This window comes from Dermacentor silvarum, chromosome 3, assembly GCF_013339745.2.
Source record: "Dermacentor silvarum isolate Dsil-2018 chromosome 3, BIME_Dsil_1.4, whole genome shotgun sequence".
NCBI classification, from domain to species: domain Eukaryota; kingdom Metazoa; phylum Arthropoda; class Arachnida; order Ixodida; family Ixodidae; genus Dermacentor; species Dermacentor silvarum.
In genome coordinates, this window is record NC_051156.1 from 205,221,350 (window position 1) to 205,244,358 (window position 23,009).

General features: G+C 47.8%; 1 protein-coding gene across 1 annotated transcript; it reads left to right on the forward strand.

Annotated features, from left to right (window-relative positions):
* Positions 1-381: 381 nt before the first annotated feature.
* On the forward strand, positions 382-18,332 carry LOC119445172 (kelch-like protein 10). The gene is made up of 10 exons (XM_049664906.1): positions 382-694; positions 2,219-2,425; positions 5,416-5,627; positions 7,296-7,534; positions 10,117-10,309; positions 11,668-11,867; positions 12,993-13,103; positions 13,352-13,543; positions 14,652-14,777; positions 17,913-18,332. The coding sequence occupies exons 1-10, from the start codon at positions 404-406 to the stop codon at positions 18,065-18,067; spliced, it is 1,926 nt and encodes a 641-aa protein (XP_049520863.1). The 5' UTR covers positions 382-403; the 3' UTR covers positions 18,068-18,332.
* Positions 18,333-23,009: the final 4,677 nt, after the last annotated feature.

Consider the following 23,009-nt stretch of genomic DNA (forward strand, 5'->3'; position numbering starts at 1 on the left):
AGGAACCACCTTCCCTCATCGGTCGCCACTATTACAGACGCATCGAGGTTCAAGACTGCTGTTTTCCATGCCATCTCACAAATACTTTGTTCATGGTTCTGCATTATTTTTCTGTATATGCACCATTCCTTTCTGTAGCGCCTGCGGGCCTTGAAAGTATGCAAAATAAATAAATAAATAAATAAATAAATAAATAAATAAATAAATAAATAAATAAATAAATAAATAAATAAATAAATAAATAAATAAATAAATACACATGACGTCCACGAGGCCAGCTAATGGTTTTCTTTCTTTTCTTTCTTTTTTTTTGTTACGGATAAACACCTTTCTCTCGCGTGACATTTGTATTGGTGAGTAAGACAAAGACGACGCGTAGATTTTCACGAGATGCTCGCGGCGAATGCAACGGTCCCGATTCTGCGACGACCCGTCATCTCGTCGTCCGGGCACCATGTCGGAGTTCTCCTCCAACGACGATTCCGTGCTGGACGGCGCCAGCGTGACGCACGACTGCCGGGTTCGCACGGCTGACGGTGGCGAGTTCATAGCCCACCGGGGTTTCTTGTGCGCGTTGAGCCCTGTCTTTCAGGCCCTGTTCTGCGTCGACTACGGGGGCCGCAGAGATGTCCTTCTCCACGACGTCACGGCGTCCACCATGGACGCGTTGTTTGGCTACCACTACCTAGACAAGGTGGGTCAAGTACCAAATAATGGAGACGCGATGCGAGTTAGTACCTAGTGCCTGTCAAAATAGGCGGGAAACTTGAACCTCGGCAACATCATCAGCATCTTTACCATCGTGATTGTGGTCACCATCGCTAATGCTATCGTAATCAGCAAAATAAGCCTGTTAAAAGTCCGCCGCCGGGCGAGGGCATTTTCTATAGTGATCTCCAGCCTAAGCCCGCTCTTATCCTAAGCTCAAAAAAAAAAAAAAATTGCGCCCTTTAGACCTTATCTTGTCCCCAAACAATCATTGTCATCTATCTTGAATGAGACGGGGCAACATGCAAAGATGCTCGTCTACTTATACTTAAGTGCAGATTAAAAAACCGCAGGTGGTCAAAGGTCATCCGAAAGCCCTCCACTAAATCGTCTACGACAGCTCCAGTGTTAATGTGGGACGTTAAACCTCATCAAGCAATCTTGCGTGAATTTTTCTTGTTCATAGCTGCGTCAGCGTCACATAGCGTTTATGAAACGAAGTGAGTGACTGCAGGATCTTAAAGAAGCATATACGCATGATTAGGATTTATGACGATTAGTGTTGAGGGACAAGTTATTATTGGTGCATTTTTTTTTGTCGGTGAACGCAAGTTGGCTAATCTCGTTTGTCAACATTACTCATCGTTGAGCTCGGCGGAATTTTACTTCCGCTGACACTCATTATGTTACCTTAATAAACCACCGATGACCTGCTCTACTCGTCACATTTCTTGCACGTCTAAAGATATCGCTCTTAATTGCAAGAAAGATATCTTGTACCCTGGTCCTCCATCTACTCCACACTGCGGTCTTGTCTCTTAACGCTACACCTGTCTTTTTCCATAACGTTACCGATAACAGAGAGGAAGCTAATGCCGGGAAGAAGAGTAAATTTGTCATGAGTCACACAGAAAACCTTAGTTGCAGCGAGATGCCAATGTCCTTTGAATGCTTTAACAATGACCAGCCCTTTTGGTAGAATGTTTACACCGGACTGATGACTCATTCTCTATTGATCGCTCGCATTCTTTTGAGACAAATCTTCATCCTGCAGGTCCTTCGTCAATATAGAACTTAGTTACAGTGTAGGTTTTGTCGAATATTGAAAGTATTTAGTACACACCATTCTATACGACCGGCGTTTTACGACTTAAGCTGCTTCAATTTTTTTACGGACGGTGTATAAATGAGAATAAAATAAGGGTAAACGCGGTGCACCTCTCGGAACAGAAGCCCTGTTAATGAAGCTTTGAGGGCTCTTAGTCTTCACCATAGTCTTTCCCTAGCGCGCTGCCTTGGTTTTTGTTGCAAAAGGACAAAGGTACATGAGTGTATGGGCATTCACAGCTGAACTAAACAGTGCGAGAAGACGGGGACAAATGCGAGAACTGAAAAGGACAGACATATAGTTGCGAGTACAGTGCATGTCTGACCTGTTCCTTCCCTCGTCCTAAGCCGGACGCGAAGACTGAATTTCGCAACCGGATGCGTTCGTTCTTCACGGCTGTAGCTGCTCATCGATGAGGAAAACGTGACTGAGGTCCTGGCTGCGGCCGACATGCTGCTCATGGACGAGGTGCGCAGCCTGTGCCTGAACTACATGCTGCGCAACATGGACATCGAGAACTGCCTGGGCATGGCCACCTTGGCACGGTGGTACCACTGCCCTAACTTCAGCCACGCAGTGCTCAGCTACGTGCGTGAGCACTTCGACCAGGCGAGTGGTTTATCTGCGCGGACTCCGCATTCTAGAACGTTCATCTTTACTGAGAGTTGCATAACTAGCAGAGCGAGGTATGCTTGACGCTTCCTGCTAAACCGCTTTTTTCGTTCGCGCTCGGCATTTTAAATTTAGTTTACCTTGATGCCGTGTTTGTTGGCATCACCTACCAGTATTGTGAACAATAAATTCGAGATAGGCGCGGACTGTGAAAGCGCTCCTCAATTTTTATTCCACTTCGACGAAGTGGTAGCGCCATCTGTCCCGGCAATGATGCAAACACAATGTTCCCCGTAGCCACGATAGATGGCGGCACCGTTGCGTTGCAGTGGACTAGACAAGCTTTGAGTAGCACTTACGGTAATACCCACGCAAACGTGATAATACGCTTAAGTCACTACAAAATGCCACCTCTGCGGAAAATTTGAGCCTACACCACTGCCCTACTCGAGGAGAACTTGTACAGATGCACCAGTCAATAAGGTTCGTTTATTTCCGTGATGTCCCGTCAGAGGGGATCTACTTTCGATATCGGCTAGAGATATTGTATAGGCTCTAACAATCACGGCGTTCCTCGGAAACTACGTTTTCGAACGCGAAGTCATTGAGGACAGTGCAAATGTGTGGGCGGAGCTCGCACTGCATTGTGAGGTTGCCACCTAGTATGCGTGCGACTTTGAATTTGCCTTTATTTCCATAAACGTACAATTTATGGGGGATTTAAGGAAAAAGTTGACTATAAAACAGGGATCCTGCATGCCAGTCTTGTTTCAGAATGGTAATAGCCTGTGTAAAAATATCTGTCGCCTCAAGCTAAATAAATGGGCTAGTGAATTTTTCTGATAAATTTAGTGATGTGGGACACAAAATGGTGCGAGACCACCTAGAAGCAGCCACGCTGTCAGCGACGTGATAGTAATCAGATTTTTTCGAGAAACTTTGCGCTCAGCTGGCAATGAAATATAGCCTATGTGTGCTCCACATACGGCATATTTACATTATAATATAATAGACTAGTAAGCACATACTTAATTACCAAACGGTAGTAACAACATGTGTTTTCTGTGAAAGCGGAGAAAAGACACTGTTGCAATATTGTCACATTCTTGACGTGGGTTAGTGTGGTCAAGTGCACTCCACCATGCTTCAGAATGTGTTGCTCAGTGTTTCGAGCGTCATAAAACTGTAAGAAAATAAACTTGATAGTTTAATATAAAAGAAAAAAAAGCAGACGTACAAGTATATTAAAGTTGTTTGCTGGTTCCCTGCGCGGTATGCAATAAAAATTATTTTTAAAAATTAATTATTCACATGTAGACAACGGAGCATGTCAGAGCGCAAAAGAAAAAAAAAAGAAGGAACAGAAATTAACGTAGAAATTCCTCTAGGAGTTGTTTAAGCATGCGTAAGCATTTTGACCTCTTACTCATCTCCACGGAGCCTGGTGTCATCGTCAGTGTTATGACACTTGATCCGGCCAGTACAAACGACAGCCTGCGGCGACGCGAACTGGTGCGGATGGCGGCGCAAGCTGCATTGACAACGCAATCAAAGTGCTGCACGTCGCGACGCCAGGTACGCTGATGGCACTCCGATCATCATAAGCCATTATCGCTCTTTAGCGCGTTGTCCATGCGTGTCGAACCATTCTGAACCGTGATCGAAGGACATCGGCGGTGGCACGGACCGATCAAACGTGCTCTGGCACGGCCGCGCTGACCGTCTCTTGAAAGCGATCTGCGAAGCGCACAGAGTGTTCCGACTGCTGATAGCTCCGCGTGCTGTTTTTTCGCCGCTACGCGTTGAAGTGATCAAGTGATCTGCGAATGGGGCAGCGTGCGGCATGTACTGAGACCTTAGTGAGCGCTGTGTTGTCGCCGCTTCGTTGGCGTTGAAGCGACAGGCAGCACGAAGGTAAAGTCGCTCCTTGCTGCGAGCTCTATCTTGAAAGCGATCGTCTTAGGGAAGGAAGGACGGACGGACGGACGGACGGACGGACGGACGGACGGACGGACACTTTTCTCGTTGGGTAAGGATATAAATGCTTACGCATTTAAAAAAGACAAAGCGGAATGTGCTGCGACCTTTAGCCAAAGTGGCTCGTAAGTGGCGACGCGGCGAATTTGGTGGCGAATAAATGCTTTGGAGATATTGATTCCAAGTAGAAAGCAGAGGGCAGGGCCGCCTCTCGAATGAAGTGATCGCTGTATTTCAGTAACACACCATGGTGAGTCCTCAGCAAAGGTTTGTAACCGTGGTGCTCGCGGCGTGTACTCATATGCACTGTAGTTATAGTGTGTTTCTCAAACGAACACTCGCCGTATTAATTAACCATTAAGGTTATTCAGGTGCAGTGCGTTCTTTAGACTGGCGACAGCGCAGTCCTGCACTTGGTCAAATCGAGAAAAAAATGTTCAGTCCCTGTTTTTGAATACAGGGTTCAAACTCTCACTGGTAATCTTTAGGACGCTGCATGGTCATCTTCATTTTACATTGTTGCTGCTGATCTACGAGTCAAGTGATGGCGTTAACTGTTGGCGCTGTATGCACAAAGTATTTTATATCCAGCACCATTATTGGGACCTTTTGAGAAAATTGAAGGCACAGTTGATAGCAATTTAGGTACCGTTTACTGGCTGTTTCAACTCTATGCCTAAAACCAAAGGTGCGCTGCAACTTGTCGAAGAACCCTGCTTGTATCCACTTGAGAAATAGCTTCAAGGTTTGAAGTATACATGATATGGTTAGGTTTGCATACGCTACCTGCAGAGAACTGAACCGTCTGTGCCACGTAAGCTGCTGAAATCCGCTGTGAATAACCGTGCAGTTAATAAAGGAATGGAGTCGCACATCTACACTGAGCCTTGAAACGAAACATTTTTTGCAAGGCCGTCATTTTCCTCGTAGTTCGACGACACTCTTATTTACCGTCTCGTATCGGCAGCATCTGGTGACTGACAGCTATCCGCGCACTACATTCTGCGCAGGTGTGGCGCACAAGCGACGAGTTCCCGGAGGTCTCCGAAGGGCTGCTCGTTGAACTGCTTGCCTCGAACGAGCTGAACGTGCGGAACGAAGCGGACCTGCTGCAAGCAATCGTGCGCTGGTCCTCGGTCAGAAATGCGTCGTCCGCCAGCGAGGCTGGTGCCGACCTGTCGAGGCTGCTACAGTCGGTGCGTGTCGGCCTCTGCGGATCATTGTAAGTGGCGCCCAGTGGACCATCGTCCAGAGCCGTTGAATTTCCTGAAACATAAAACCCAGAAAGAGATAAGATTCATGTGTATGCGCGGCTTGGTTTTGGTTGAAAGTCGACATGCTAGTGTACATTCAGGAATTCCCTGCGTGGAAAGAAATTACAACGAGTTTGTAAACCCTGTAAAGTGCGCTAGGTGGACAACGTATTTTTTTAGACACGTCGCACATGTTGTAAAACAGCAGTGTTGAGAAGCTGAGAGTTGTTCTCGCTTTTACCACTGTCTATCTGGCTTGAGCTATGGTGGCCATTACTAATGACAGCGCTACTGTACTTTTAATAAATTTTTGCCCAAAACTCAACAGCCCATTAGGTTCTTGCTCAGGGTAATACTACGTTAATGATACTCCCAGAATCGCAATCTGGTAATGCCACTTGACTTCGCCAAAATTTAGTTTAGTTGAACGCATTACGCCACCAATTCTCCAGCTGTCTATTGGAATTCTCACCTTTCCTCTATTGTTTTCAAGCCTGAACAGGGTAACTACGTCGTAAAGTTATTCTATACATATGAATTGCTTCACTCAGCTGGGTTGGTCTTATCAGAGTGCCACTCGCGTCTATCTTAATCAGTGCAGACGACGTTCTCCCAACATCACTTCCAACATTATTTCAGCTAAATTCAACAAGTTTCAGAATAGTTATAAAAATACGGCAGATCCCACGCCCTGTGGGAATTGATGTTATGTGAAGCAGTGTGCGGGGAGCCAACAAAGTTAACGAAACGACTATGAGAGCACAAAGACGTATATAGGCGGCTCTTTCATAACCTACATGACACGTGTAATGACATTGATGTCATGACCTATAATTTGTGTCCGAACCCATTTCAGTTGTTTTTGTGTTAATCTTTTTTCGCTGAGTCATTCTCATTTTTGCTGAGTCATGCTTACGACTATGACTACTACCATTATCTTTTAGTGTTTCGTTCACTTAGTGCCTACGTCTGAACCCATTCCAGGGGTTTTTGAGTGTTATGTTTCGATGAGTCATTGCCATTTTTGCTGAGTCATGCTGATGACTCCAACTTCTACCATAATCCTTTAGTGCATGTTTTAGTGTTTCCTTCACTTATTACCCACGTCCGATGCCATTTCAGTGGTTTTTGATTGTTAATATTTTTCTCTGAGTCATTGTCATTTTTGCCAAGTCATGCTCATGACTATGACTTCTACCATCGTTCTATAGTGTTTCCTTCACTTAGTACCCATGTCTGAAATCATTCTAGATACATACCAAGTTAGCCAAACGACCATGAGAGCACCAAGACGTATGCGGTTTTTCATGACCTACATGACACACATGTCATGATATTCATGTCATGACCGAAACACTTATGTTCGTCATACACTCTTTTCATACTATGCCTATTTTGGTACCTACCAAGTTACTGAAACGACCATGAGAGCACCAAGACGTAGACGGAAGATAGATAGATACATAGATAGATAGATAGATAGATAGATAGATAGATAGATAGATAGATAGATAGATAGATAGATAGATTCTGTCGAAGTGGCCAATGTTCGCCAAGAAATGATTCGCATTTAATATTAGTTCATGCGCTGCACGGGTGCCAGGCGTGTTCATTAAGCAGTGCATCGCGGTACGCAGGACGGTGGAAGACTTCTGCCGTTTGTATCCGACGCTGGCGTGCAGCCGCTCGTACTGCGACGTTGTGTGTGAGGCACAGCGGCAAGGCCCCTGTCTGTGCTCGCCCAGTCCGCTGCTGCTGGTGCAGTACGCAGCCCGCCGCTCGGACGCTTGCACAGCGCGCCCTTCGATCGACGGCAACGGTGACAACGGCAACACCGGTGTGAGCGACGTTGTTGCCGCCGCTGCACCCCGAAGCCGTGAGTTAGTCTGAAATTCGGCAAACCAATTCACTGGCCAATGTCTAAAAAACAAAACGTTTTGTTTACTACAAGATTCGTTTATATCAAATGCCATCGCATAGCACGTTCAAAACGCGCGCCAAGCAATAAACTAGGTCGAGGCAAAGGTCATTATCACGAAAGAAGCACCCAGTTAAGACTACGCTTAGAATAGCTGGTTATCCAAACCACGGATAACACGCTAACAAAGACTCAGGGCAATCTGGACAACGTCTATTCTCGAACCCTGCGACCATCGTTAAAGCATATCAGATCTTGAGTGACCGGCTCACTGTGAAGAGAGCCAGCCGTACAGATCTCGAAACGTCAGTCACCTGTGGCATTAATGATGTTCTTTTTTTTTTACAGCGTAAGCTGTTATGGGCTCATTACAATAGCTGTTTCGGTTCGCGATGATGCCGCCGCCGCCGGCGTTGGGCCGCCGTAACCGCAATCGACGGAAATGCGAAAAAAGTACGCGTTTTCCACCGGGATCGATCCCGCGCTCGCTGCGTGGGAACCAGATACTCTACCACTGAGCTACGCAAACGCTTGCTATCGGGCAGCGTAATTGCCCTAAAGGCAAGCGCGCAGGGCAGACGACCCGAGCCTCCGCCTAGTGAGCCTACATGCAACAACGGCGTTGCATGTAGGCTCCCTACCTCCGCCAGTATGGTGGCGCCATCTAGTTAAGGTGCCTGCAAACGCGGCGCGCCCGACACGTAAGTTGCATTTGTAAGGCTTGATCGGGCTCAGCAGACTGCTGTGCAGAGAGCATTACAAGCCGCAGCTCGCCGTCGACGCCGGGCGGACAGTTCAGATAGTTCTCGTCAAAACGAGGCGAACAGACTGCCGCGAAGACGCTGTTGTGCTTGGTGCCCGAATTGGAGCTACTCTTGAGCCACTCCACCAGCTTACGCTCTGACTGTGCTTCGTGTGCCGCGCAGGCCTGTGACTTTTTTCTTTTTCTTTTCTTTTTGTCTTCTACCTGAGCAGACGGTGTTCCGTCGAACTCTTGATTTAATTCTAAGTTTCTTTATGGTGCCATGTCAAGTGGGCAAACGAAGCTAAGAAGAGTAGAAAGCACTGAATGACAGCGATGTCATGATGTGGCAAAATTTTCTGATGTCCCAAGCATGAGGATCAGACAAATTCATGTAGTGTACCCAGCATTATCATGGTAGCCTTACGACGGCAGCACCCTAGTTCCCTCCGAGAATATTTTGTAGCAAACTTTATGATTCAAAGAGACGCTGTTCAGTCTCCTTGAATTAGCAAAGAAGGCTAGCGTCAAGCACCGCGTCTACAGGCCTGAGTAACCGTCAGCATTTCTGGTAAATCTGCCTTCTTGCCTCTCTCTTTAGCATTACTAATGCTGAAGCGTCGTCCTATTGCAATAAACGCCCAATCATTCGATAATTTATTCATTAAATAACATAGGAATGCCGCGCTGGCTCATTGGCTATGGAGTCGCAGAGTACGAAGTCATGGGTTCAACTTCCTGTGACCGCATTACGGCTGTGGCGAAAGCGCTGGAGTAAGCTGGATTTAGGTGAACCTTCATGAACCGCAGATTGCCGAAACTGCAGCATTCTTCATAGCGTGTGTGCAGCATTGGGACCTTGAAACTGACGATTTGTCTTTGTTGGCTCATTCTGTAAATATCAGAGACCTCGTACTGGGTAAGAGCACAGTGGCTACCTGACAAACCGCATAAAGCTCAAAACTAAAATCAATACCCGTAAGACGCGCAAAACGACACCAAGATGCTTATGATGATAGTTTGGAAGGGTATTGCCACGCTTTACTTTTTGACTGTAACCACAGACACATCGCTCTTGTTATGCTACTGCTCGCGCCCATTTCCTCACTTGTGGCACCGGGAACTTCGTGTACGTTGTCGCCAACACGACAGTGCGACAGGCTCGTTTAATCAGCTCGCGCAGTTCACGTAAATAGTGCTGTGCAAGCTGGAATCTATGCGAGCACCGTTGATTGTCCCAAAATTGAATAAGTTCCGCGGTTTTACGTGCCAAAACCACGATTTCATTATGAGCCACGCCGAATAATTGTGACCACCTGGTGCTCTCTATCGCGCTGACCCGTAATGTCTGATGACACATCCGTAAGTGTCGAGCAGGAATGAAAAATGAAAATTGAGAAGCAATGCAAATAAACAAACAACTTCTTGAAGGAATTCCACGACCGCGCAGGTGGCCTGGTCCTAGAAAGACAGATGTATCGCCAGATGTATCTAAAGAAAGAAAGATGTATCGGACTAGAGCATGTTTTTTGCATTATGCACAGTCATCCTCTTCTGCTGTCCTGCTTTGAATTACACTGCTTAGTTTTGGTTTGTCTGCGTGAAAATGCCCGCAAGCAAACGTGCAGACGCCATGGTTAACATGAAATTGCCTTGTTTTTCTCCAACGTATACGCTTAGGTGCACATCATTTTTCGGATAACTATGTGTTCGTTATAAAGACTTCAAATATCTCTCGATACACGTGGTTTACGCATACTTTGTACTCACGCATGCATGTGCAACTCCATTTCTTCAGCAGCGCTACCGCAGCGTCAGTGCGAGCGTTGCGGCGTGGCGCGGAACCCGGAGCGCTGGCTGCCACGCATGCCGTACGAGATGCTCTTCGTGGTGGGCGGCTGGAGCGATGGCCAAGAGCGGGACGCCATCGAGACGTACGATCCCAGGGCCGGAAGGTGGCTCATGAAGCACATGCAGGGATTCGGGCCCAGGCAAGCTTTGCGCGCACGCTTTGCGCCGCACGATGCATGCCTACTAATTGTTATTAGAGCAGTGGCGATCTGATTTTTTAGAGCGCAGCTTTCAGACGCCCGTTCTTGCGGCGAGCGTCACACTTGTAACCGAACGAACGAGCACAGCGAAAGATGAGAGCGAACGCTGAGCGCAGCGGGAGACGAAAAAAAAAAAACGATGAGGGTAAGAGGCGCGAGGAGGCAAGCGGAGAGGAGGGTGCAGCGGAACCATGAGGCGCAAAGCGGAGAAGGGTTTGGCGAAGGCGTGAGAAGAAAAGCGTAGTGCGGCGACGTGGCTACGAGATGGCGCCAGAGTGTCGCGTGTCGTCCACAAGCACGCTCAGCAAAAATGCCCGAGCTCTGCTCGTCTGGGAGGTCTGTCGGCGGGGCTGCTGTGAATCGCGCCCACGCGTCACCCACGCGCTGGCCCCACGCGCTGGCTCTCGCGATCTCCAGATTAGCGAGGAAGTCGCGCCACACTTCGCTCCGTTTGCAACGTGCGGCACGGACTGACTGTCCACGCCAGCCAATATACCGCGAAGTGAAATCACGTATAAGCGGCGCTCAAATTTCACATTAGGGAGTATCGTAATCGTCGGTGTATTTTTCTTTTCAAATTGTGGAGGTAACCCGAAGAAGCTTGACCATTGTACTCTATTGATACTTCCACATAGTTTCGATTCAGTCGGCTTCCACGGTTGGTAATTGATTAGAGGCCCACAACGGAAGACCCTCCTTCTGCTTCTCTTTTCTGGCTGGATGACGCGACCCATAGCTTTCGCTGCACTACATGGAGTTGGTGAACTGAAAAACATACAAGTTCGGTGTGTGCCACTGGGATTGGTTATTCATGTAGCTTGAGAATTATTGCGTGCAGTTGATATGTATGCCTAAAGTTCCTTCATCTGGGGACCTAAAACGACATTGCGGGCCCTGAGACTAACCTTGCCGATGCAATTCTTTATCCACAATCCTACTCGGCTGTACCAGATATTCCGTGCTGTCAAAAATAAGTTGAGATCTGCGTGATGGAGGAATATTCACACAAGTGAAAAAATGCCATCCGCCTGCCTTACATTTATCGCGCGGAGCTGTGCATGAAAAGAGCGTCGATCTCATAAGCTCCTGCTTCGGTTAGGCAGCACTAATTCGATCTCTAAGCGTGTTTTTCGAGGACACATTAAGTGGGTCATTTCGTACGTGGATGAAAATTTTTTTCTAAAGAGATTGGGCATCGCTTTAAATAGCGGTGCACGAAGTGGCATGTGCTCTTCATTACTACTTTCTTGACAGAACAACAAGTGAGATAGTACAAGAAGACACATATCTTTCGGCAGGGCGTACCACGGCGTGGCGCTTCTGGCAAACCGTCTCTACGTGGTCGGTGGCATGCGGGACAGCGAGTATCTGCGCTCCTGTGAGTGCTTCGACATCGAGAGCTGCACGTGGGAGACCTGCACCATCCTGAACATCGCTCGGGGCTACGTCTCCGCCGTGGCCCTGGAAGGCTACGTGTACGCCGTCGGAGGGCGCAACGGTACGCACGTGCAGACACCCGCGAAAGAGAGGGAAAACTTTATGGAAACGCACATGGAATTGTGGGTGCGTTAGTGGCTCACGAGGTCATCTGGCATTTCTCGAAAGCCAGGGGCGTGAGCCCAAATTTTGACGCCCCATGTTTGGACGCCGGAAATCTGGGTACAGGGCCGTGGCTTTTGAGCAAGACGGCCAGAGCTGACGCTCTCGGAGAGCCGGGATCCTCGTGCTAGCTTAGAGCACAAGGAGAACGAGACGAGCGTGAAGAAAGAACACTGTGCGAGTAAAGGGCAACGAGGTGAGGCAGATAACCAGTTTCGTTAGGACAGTGCGAATTTCCGAGTGAGAGCATGGTCAAGGGTTATTGGGCGAAGGGTTTTTATACGCACTCGCGATTTTCGCGAAATACAACTACTTGCTGGTTGGTGGGCCTCTCAATAAGGTTGTCTTCACGTTCTCCTAAATTTTCGAAACGCCGAGTTCAATGCTTTTGAAGGCAGTTTATTAAAGCAACACATTATCTCGCTGCAAACTACAACTTTGTTCGTAGACATAGTGGAGATGCCGCACTATTTGTTGTTGGATTTTGCAGGTTGTATACCACCATGTTTCACTTATGCAGCACGTAGGTAAAGGTACAAAACTCCATTGTGCACGGAAGGATTCTTTAATGTGTACCGAAATCTCAGCCACACGGTGGTTCTTCGTGGCAATCGCTTTCACCCTAGTGAAATAATGTGAATGCACCTAATGTCCATGCCAAATTGTTAATAGCTTATAGCAAGAAATTTAGAGAGTCTGCAAATTGTATCCGTCCACACCAAGTCAACGTTTTCGATATGCTAGGGATTTATACTTTCGTCTTCTGTTGTTCCACATAACTGTCATGTAGGCCTCTTGCAATAAGCTTGGATACAGTAAAAGATAACAAAGTTTTAGTTTAAACGGCTGTGATTAGGCATTCTAGGCAAAATGTGTGATTAGGCAAAATGAGAACGTGTTGCTCGCATGACAAGCGGTGTCTGGGGAACTCATCGAGGCGGTGGCGATGTGATACTCTGTTTTGTAGCGTTCGTGGCTCTTTCCGAATGAATCGAGGTCTTCGTGTTGTCTTCTTGTCACGCAGCCAGCGAGCGCACAGCCTCTGTGGAACGCTACAGCCCGCGCTCCAACCAGTGGACTCTGGTGTCCGCCATGAGGAGAAGGCGCAGCGATGGCGCTGCCTGCGCCTTTAAAGGCAAGTCACGACAACGCTCCAGAACACCTGTTTTATGTTTAAGCTAAATTAGTTCCACTTACTGTGGTGAAGGTGGTGGTGGTACTACTACTGCTACTACTACCGCTGCAGCCGCTACGACTGCCGTTCAAACAGTGACGTATTGCACTCTATTTACTTCACAACCTACGCCACCACGCAACCAATATTATTTCAGGAGGAACGATTTCTATAGGCTTGTTCGCCGACTCCCATGCCCTATTTCGCAGGCAAGATATACGTGAGCGGCGGCTTCAACGGCCAGAAGGTGCTGACGAGCGTGGAAGAGTACACGCCCAGCCGCAACACGTGGTGCCTGGTGCGGCAGCTGCCCGCTCCACGCTGCAGCCACGAGATGGCGGTGCTCGGCGGGCGCATCTACGTCATCGGCGGATACGACGGCCGCCGACGGCTAAGCTCAGGTATACAGGCCGGCCGGCCTAACGTTTGGTCTCCTGTTCAGGATCCTTAGCTGAAAAAAAAAATCAATGGCAAACAGCACTTACGAACGAAAAAACTTTGTGCATTTGTGCCCAAGAGTGAATTGAAAATCGTGTTTTTTTTTTTTCGACAAGAAAGGTTTCGATTCATTATTGAAGTGTCCAAACAAATGTAACGTTACAAGCTATGGCTTGAAGAGGCGTCATTAACAAGTCGCAGTTTTGGCCGAAAGGCGAAGCATTGATTGCGATAGACAATTAATAGACAACTATACGAAATAAGGATTGTAGTTTTATCGGCTGTGTGAACGTGTAAACATTCGCTTCCTAACTAAACAAGCATCGTGCCATGCGCGCACGAGCAAACATGAGCACATCTAATTCGGTGACAGCATACGGCGCACGGCGACGATGTTATCGCCCTTGGACTTTATCGAACATCACGGCAACACCGGCGGCGACATCGACGGCAGAAATGCGCATGGAGCGTAGAATTTCTATCGCAATCAAACAGGCTAGCTTGGTCCACGTGTATATTAGTGACTGTGATGCGATATCATTATCAAGATTGGCCTACCGACGCATTTGATTGCCCTCTGCTAAATCGATGCGCCTTACAAGTAGCATACAAACCACTGCGAGGACACGTATTGTGCACTAATGTCAGTATAAACTTACAATGTCACCAGCCTTGGTAACACAATATCATGGAACGGCCCGGTTTTGATTACATCTCCATGATTGACCCAATTTACTTTTATACCTTCCGTGGTATCGGCTTATAATTAGATTGTCCCGATGGTCTGATGAAGTCTGACGAAGTCAAGCCTCGGGGAAGTGGGCTAAGGGAGCTTCATTTTACAAGTATTTAATGCAAAATGTTGATCGCCCTGTGATGCATCCACACAATCGTCCCGCAATGTCTTTCACGGTGTGTGCGCAGCCTGCGAGCCAATGCTTCTCCTACGCCAATATATAGATGGCGCTTTCGCTACGACGAGAGTCCTTTCCCGATAGGGTTGCTAGCCTTGGCATTCTCTATCAATTCCTTCCTGATTACCGGGGTGGCGTTTCCCGTCTCCGTTTCCAGTGTTGGCCAGCGGAGAGGGCGATGGGCCGCTGTGGTGGCGCTGCGTGACTCCCATGAGGACAGGCCGCAGCACCTTCGCCGTGGCGCTGTTCGATGACGAGCTGTACGTCATCGGCGGTTTCGACGGTGAGTGCCTTTGACGTGTCGAGAACCACCCACAGTGGTGTCGGGATGCGTATCGACGAACCACATCCCGTAAGAGTTTTCTTCGTGTGATCGAGTACTGGTTTTCACTTACCGCGTGGTCAAGCGTGCAATTTCAAAATGAAACCCAACAGCCTGGTAACATTGGTTAAAATAATTTGTACCGATTATTCACTACTCCTAAATACTGTCAGGGCACTTTGATATATTCACAGGGGAAACAGCAGGTATACGATATGTACCTCTTTGTTTGTCATGTTCATAGTTCGCGCCTGGTATACGATGAATAATGGTGTTTAAAAGGCTCCTCACCAGACCCCGTCGAGTTGCTTTCGTGGCCGTAGATATAGGTGCAATCCTTGCAGGCGTGATAGTCACGGCGTGATGTACGCACCGACCTTTAATCTTTGCTACACCCAAGGCTGGTAGTAGTAGTGGTGGTAGTGGTTGCGGTAGTAGTGATGGTGGTGGTAGCTGACAACACTGCCTCCCGTTGTTTTCGATTCGCATCGGTCACCGTGCACAAAGTTATGTGCGATAGGAACTAAGTGTGCTGTCGCTCAAGGCAGGTGATTTATGTGCGTGACGGCAGGCCACGCACCCACGGGCTTTACGCGTGTAGCCGACTCCGAGTCACGCTGTTCTCGAACTGCAGCCAGCATCTGGTTCGAGAGTGAACAGCTGTTTTGCATCTTGACCCGATGTTGGAGCATATGTCCTGAAGTTACCACGCCCTAGGGAACCCCTCGCGTTATTACCGCATTCTTTAGTGGATTAAATCCGGCTGTTGATACCGATTATAGCTTGTTCAGTCTCGTGCAGATGAAAAATGTCACAGTTTCGCCCTAAGGGTGAAACTGTGACTGCGATAGCAACACATGCAGTGTCATCAGTGTCAGCAGCGCATGAATGCGATAGCAACACAGCAATGTCATACGAAGTAAGGTGAGCGGCTTTGGTAGCAATATGAATTGTAGGAATTGTAGTAAACATGAGCTGATTAAGTAAGCAGGTGTGCTGCGGCGTAAGTAGACCGACATGAAGAGAGACTCGATGACCACGAGAAGGCGCGTGTGAAACGGTGGTGTTGATGAGAAGCGCTGCCCGTGGGCAGCGCGTGCGAAGGGACACACCTGTAGCGCTGCACTGCCGATCCGGGCAGCATTGCATGGGTAGCGCGCGTTGGAAAATGTGGCCCGACTATTACTAACTGTGGTGTGAGCGCGCACAAACAAACATGAATAGATCACACTGAATGACTGCAGACAACGACTGTCAAAACGCTGGCAGCAAGCGCATATACGCCGCAGCGGGCGAAGGTACGTACGGTCTATCGCTTCAACGGAAACTGAGCGGCGAATGCACAGCGCATAAAGGTCAGAGCCGTGTGGAGATAAGAGACGGTGCGAGCGAGCGACGAGCGCGGTTGTTGGCAGAGTAGAAATGCGCCTCCGCCCCCCCCCCCCCCCCCCCCCAGCTCCCTCCGGCGCTCGCTTCCCGCTTCCTTGCTTGCGCGTGGAAGATTGGGTGCGTTCGCTCTCCGTGACAGCGTGCGTCCCCGCACGATTCCGCTCGGGCATACGGCGCGCGGCGAAGATTTTATCTATACGGAACCTCACGGCGACGGCGACGCCGATGGCAGAAATCCGGTGGAAGTGTCCATATAGTTGTTATCGCAATAAAAGAAAGAAGAAAGAAATATGTTGCAACAAAGAAGCGGAATGTTCACCGAAAATAACATTATAGCTTTCAAAGGGAAGCAGATTGAACATGGTAATTTCCGTCAAGATACGCTGTACAGAAACGAACCGAATGGGCTTTAATGACACGAAATATGTGACACCAGAGTGACATCATCGGCTTTACGATTTGCTCAAAGTTAAACAAAATAACTTTACGACTTCATCCGTTATCCGTTCATCCGACTTCATCGCTATCTGTGCATCTGACTTCATCCGTTTTGCTACAGTAGTAAAAGAAATGTGGATAGTCCAAAGCTTGTTGTAAAATTATCCGACAAAAGAAAATATTAGCGACAACATGCTGCCCAAGACATGTAGCATGTATAGGGCTATGTTTACACGACGGTGGATATTGCCATTAGAGCTTGCAGATTCTTTATCACGGGATCATAGGTCACCCATTGTTGCTGCGGCCACTGGGTCCCCGTGAAGCGATTCACAATGCAATTGAAATCTTTATCACTACGCAGATTCTCATCGACAAATTCCAAGGTACTGATGACAGATACTGATGAAGAAACACTTTACAGTCCAAGTGATTCGTTGAAACGCACGTAATGAACGCGCAACTCACGCTGTTATCTCTCTGTCTGCGACTGAATATGCGCACCCGTGTACTTTATATTTAGGTGCACGTTAAAGAACCCCAGGTGGTCGAAATTATTCCGGAGTCCCCCACTACGGCGTGCCTCATAATCAGATCGTGGTTTTGGCACGTAAATCCCCATAATTTAATTTACGCGCGAGAGCTGGGATTACGCCGTTGTCTGACTTTACTTCGTTGCCGTGGGAACGCTAGGTGGAGAGGGATCCATACACCCTTTCTCACAATTATGCGGGATACGTTGCTTGCCACCGCCACGATAACTACAGGCTGTTTAAATGAGTTCATGTGGTATGCCATATGTATTCGAATGCCTTGTAGAATGCAATAAACTCGTATTACCGTACACATGTGTGTGTGTACCAGTCTGGTGTGCTGCGGTGTGTTTGTGGAGGGCGCAGAGTATCCCGTATGCTTGTCCCAAATGTTGTAGGTCATACGTCAGGCGACTCATTTGTGCGCAATCACGTGCGTCTTGTGAACCCAGCGTAACATGAAAACGGCCCGCAGACATGACTGAACGGCACCTTGGTTTGTATACTCCCAGATGTAGACTGGTTTGCGCTGCGATATTTTTACCCCATCCCTTCATCGATCGAGGCCATCTCGTCAATTAAAAATGTTTCTACATATCTCTACTACTGAGCTGCTGACTACTACTTCTACAGATTACTGCAATTATTTTCTGTTCTATCATACGAGTACTGCTACTACCGAACCGATGTCAGTGCTTCTCAAGTTTTCCTTCTTCCTTCCCGCGACTGGCCACAGGAACGAGCACCACAGCGGAGGTGGAGCGTTACTCCGCGGCCACCGACAGCTGGCGTCCCATGGTGTCGCTAAACGAAGCGGTCTCTGCCATGGCCGCCTGCACAGTGAAGGGCCTGAACGTCTCCAGGCGCCTCTCCGCCTGCGCCGAGCGCTAGCCGCCTCGGCGTCTTCGATGAATTTGAATAAGAATGGTTTTATTTTTGTGAAAATTTGTAATTGCAGGCGTGCTATATTCGCTCATGCAAGGCTCGCCGTTGCTTAAGAAGCCCCCTTCCCTCATCTCTTCCTCCTTGTGAACGCACACTATGGAGGAAATGTATGCAAATCCGAGAAACTCGATCATCGGAGACAGCGCAAACTATATGGACGTGAGTTATCGCACACTAGTCATGGGAGAGGGGTTTGCTTCTGAGGGATGGATGGATCTATAAATCTGTTAATCGATAAATTAAATGTGTAACAAAAGGAATGCATGTCTCACGAACTCTTTCCAGACGTCGAAAGCCTCTTCACAATATCGCGGGCAACTAATTCGCTATATCCTATGTACATTTATGCGCTTCGCTATATCTAGCTTGCTTCATTGTTAGGCACTGTGCACAACTATACCAGAAATCTGCACCCGATACTTTGTAGACGTGCTCACTATATCCGGTGTAATTCCTTCTGTATACCCGAGTGTTCAACACCTTCTGTATATCCGACTCGTGTTCCTGTACGATGCACGAGTCGTGCTGCACCCAGCTGGATTCGGTACATTTGCCGCCACACGTGTCGAAGCCGCCGGCCGTTGCCACTTACGAAAGCGGGTACGGCATCAGGACCGTGGCGGTTCGAAACCTCTCGCAACGTTTAATGAAGGCTTTTCATGGTGGGTCTTCAGTGCTTACACAATGAGTAAGCACTCATTGTGTAATAATCGCGGCGCATTACAAACAAGCGCGTTTAGAAGCGAAGCTTTCTTTGCCTGTTCCCCCCAAATTGTGGGTGCAGGCTGCTGTTTTTTTTTTCTCGCGACTAACCGAAGGAAGCCTGGGGTGATAGGTGATGTGCTACGTAAGCGCAGTCGTCGTGGTCATTCCGACATTTCTTGGTTGCCTTCGTTCCGTTGTGATCATTCCTTCATTGTCATTACCGTCATAATTGTTCCATCGTCTTCACTCTGTCGTTTCTCTGCGGTGTGACTTCGTTGTCGTGACTTCGCAGTCATCACGACGTCGTTTTTAGATCGTCGTCATTCCATGATTGTCATTCTATCGCCGTCATGTCATCGGCACGCCGTCGTAATCCTGCGTATTTCGTTCATGCATCAGCATGCCATCGTACGTCGTCATGCCATCATTAATTGCCTAGTCATCCATTGTAGTCATGCCGTTGTCATACCGTCATCGCCATTCAATCACGTTTTCAGCGAAGCTTTCTTCGCATCACTCCTACAATTTGGTGAATATTTCTTCCGACCTCTATTGACTGTGCAAGTGCACATTGATGCCATGTAGTGTTGTATCGGCTTATAGGGTGCCTAATTCGTGCCGAACATCCTGCACTCTTTCTGCACCTTTCACTGATATGAAGATGTTATCAGCCCCGGCCAACTCTGGCGTTTAACAAAAGGTTCTGCGCTGTAGTTCACTCACCTGACATATGCGCGTAGTCGCAAATTACTTACACGCGTGGAAACCTCAGCACGGGGTCTCTCGGCAGTAGCAAGATCAAGTGCGTTTCGCAGATAACTGAAATAAGGTACTATGAACTACTAACCAATCATAAAAAAGCAATTGACCTCATCAGACGTATGTGAAAGAGGCTGCGGAAGACTCTCTCAGTTGTGAACGGAGAACTATCCGTTCCGAAACTATGGACACGTAGTAGTCTGTAAATAGACCTGTACATTGCGCTTACCGTGTGCCGTGCTTCAACGCACCGTTCTCAAAAACTAATAAAGCTTCGAGGTCGTGAGTTCAAGCCCTGCCGCGGCGGCCACATTTCAGTGAGGGCAGAACTCAAAACTCTTGCGTGTTTTGATTTACGAGCACGTTAAAGAGCACCAGATGGCCAAAATGAAACCTGAGTCCTCCATTACGGCGTGCCTCATAATTGTATCTTTGGTTTAGCATGCAAAACTGCAGAATCTAAGTTAAGTTTTAATTTGCAACACATGACGTAGAGAGCACGAGTACATAGCAGGTGAGTACGAAGGAGTAAGCAACAAGGAAGCACAGCTATATATATATATATATATATATATATATATATATATATATATATATATATATATATATGTATGAAAGTCAACTCGTCACGTGAGCGTTGAAACTTGGGCATGATTATGCTAACTACAAGTACAAATGTTGGGTATGACGGAAAACCGGCTGTCGTAAATGAAAACTGAGTGCCTATAGCGAGTTGAAACATAGAAAAGATATTGTCTCGGCTCCAGCCAAAACTCCTTAGTTTGAGGAGCTTCAACTTGATTCGTGTTTTGTTTTCATTCAGTTCGTGCCAAGTACTTTTCTCGCTGGATATTTCAGTTCGCACCCTAAATAAGCAGCACACACATAACTTAATTACGATTTATTATTCGTTGCGTCGACCTGGTGCTTTACGACTTTCCATGGTCGTGCCCGCAAGAAGACTGTCATTTCGTTGCGACCATTGAAGCGCAAAGCGGGGCTTTCTAAGTTAAGCATTAGGTCTGAGCTAACATTTCAACTTGTGGTGCACGTTGGAGCGGTCGCTGTTATGTTGTCACGCGCTCTCGTAATTCAATACTGTGCGAAACGCAAAAGGCTGTCGAGACAAAGGGTACGGAGAGAGGAGACGACGTCCAGCCGGTGGGCTCTAAGGTGCAACTTCCAAATTGTTAGCTCAAACTTCGAACTTACTTACAAATGGTTAGTTTATCTCTTCTTTGTTCGTTGCTCATAACCACTCGATCCTCTGCCAATGCGCTATGGTGCGTATGCGCCATGGACCTGCCTCAACGACGACATGACCTCAAGCATGCTGAGTCGCTTAGTTCGCGCTCTAAATAAGCAGCTCACACACAACTAATTACGATTTATTATTCGGGGCCTTGACCTGGTGCTTTATGAGTTTGCCTGGTCGTGCCCGCAAGAAGACCTTCGTCATTTCGTTGCGACCACACAAGCGCAAAGCGGGGCTTTCAGAGGATCAAGCAAGGGCGCCGGGATAAAGCTAAAGCGGCTCGGCCTGTGGGACGCAGCTCAGAAGCCGTTTCTACGTGGAATAACGGGAAAAGCTTTAGGAGGCTAAGCCTGGCGTCAACGCGCTCTCTAGGGTTAGAGGGCTAAGAGAGAAAGGATACTGTCTGTGTGTTTGAGCCGTCTGCGAACACCAGGAAAGTACGAATGCCAACGATACGGTTGCAAATGACAGCTTGCAGCGCATACCATAGTTTTGCTCACCCATTGAAAATAAATCGGGCGATGCTTTAGACAGGCCACACGATGATGATGATGATGATGATGATGATGATGATGATGATGATGATGATGATGATGAACCCTGTCATGGCTCGCACCCACTAAGGTGGTTAAGCCAAGAATCGGGCGGCAGTGGCTATACTAAAGAAAATTCATATTTGAAAACAAGAAACGCAAAGTAAAAGACAAAAAAGGCAGATCTTAATCTAGTTGCAATAACTAGATTACCATGCCAGCGAGCAGTCAGACTAACTGAAAAGGTGAAAGTGAAAAGCTGTTACAACCAGGGGGATGTAATATTAACAAAACAATTTGGAGAAACCAATTTAGGTGATATGAATGCATCTGATGTGTAGAATACAAATACAATAATTAGCAGGGTAATCGCTTTGTTTCAGTAAAAAAATGAAATACTGCGCAACACACGTCTCTGTGACTATATAGCCTAGTGCTGAGGCCCCAAATGATAACAATACTGGTATGTTTAAAGGCCACACGAGACCTCAAAGCTGGTCTGTTTTCTTTTTCTTCCTATACGTAATGAGAGCGAAGTAGGTAGAGGAGTAATGTATATAGATTTAAAGGGTGACAGGGGCCTACGTTTATGCAAACATGACCTGAAAAAAACTGGCTAACTCGGAGTTTTTATGCCTATCAGGCTTGGGGAGGGGGGAGGGGGGGGGGGGAGTCTATTCTCTCCAGTGTTCAGTACGCTTTACCACTGCTGAACATAGCGCCTAGTCTGATGAATCAGTTGGAACGCGAATACCGCGGTGCTCTTACAGTGATGCGTGGATTGCCCCGTGGAGCCCATCCTACATTTTTGCTCGCAGAAGCGCAGCAGATGCTACTTTGCCTACATGCAGCTGGGCGAGCACAGGCACCGGATGGGCAAGCAATCCTTACCCGCCTCATCAGTCGTCCTTCTTCTCACTTAGAAAATATGCTGATGACCTTTTCCAGCATTATTGGTAAGCATGGCTCGACAACTGATGTCACTAGTAGTTTAGGTGAAGTTCATTTACCCATACACCTTCATGTTCCTGGTATTCAGAAAAAGTCACGACTTTCATTGCCGGCTTTGTGCCAGCTAACCCTCTCCCACATACTATATGAAGAATATTCTTGACACGTACAAGGTAGACCCGATTCCGCGCAACATTCACCCAGTACACAATCAGGGTAGAAGACGTGCGATAGCTCAGGCAATCCTCAAACAGATCACTCGACAGGGACTACACGCTCTATTCGTAGACGCCGCTAGATACGACAGTGAAGACGCGTTCGCCCTATCGGTGGTGGATGCGAAAGGCAATCTGGTGAATGCGGCCTCTGTGCGCACCAATTCTGCTCACGAGGCGGAGGAGGCGGCTATCGCCCTGGCCATACACAGCGCACATTCTCCCCTCTTCGTCTTCTCGGACTCGCGTACAGCCGTTAGGTTCTTTTCGGCGGCGCGCGTATCGAAACGGGCGAATAGAATTGCGATAAACAAGCTCACTAATTTCAGTCAAATTGGCACGGAAGCATATTTCCACATTTCATGGTTCCCGGCCCACCTGGGAGACTCAATCCAACCGCACGGCTGCAACCCAAACGAAAGGGCTCACCGGCTGGCGCGCGATTTCACGACCCGCGCAGCCGTCAACGG

Bases quoted from the DNA above. Each gene is read 5' to 3' on its own strand.
- LOC119445172 (XM_049664906.1), top strand. From the start codon at position 404: ATGCAACGGTCCCGATTCTGCGACGACCCGTCATCTCGTCGTCCGGGC. The intron at 695-2,218 runs GTGGGTCAAGTA...TCACGGCTGTAG, and splicing joins GCTACCACTACCTAGACAAG to CTGCTCATCGATGAGGAAAA. The intron at 11,868-12,992 runs GTACGCACGTGC...CTTGTCACGCAG, and splicing joins CGCCGTCGGAGGGCGCAACG to CCAGCGAGCGCACAGCCTCT.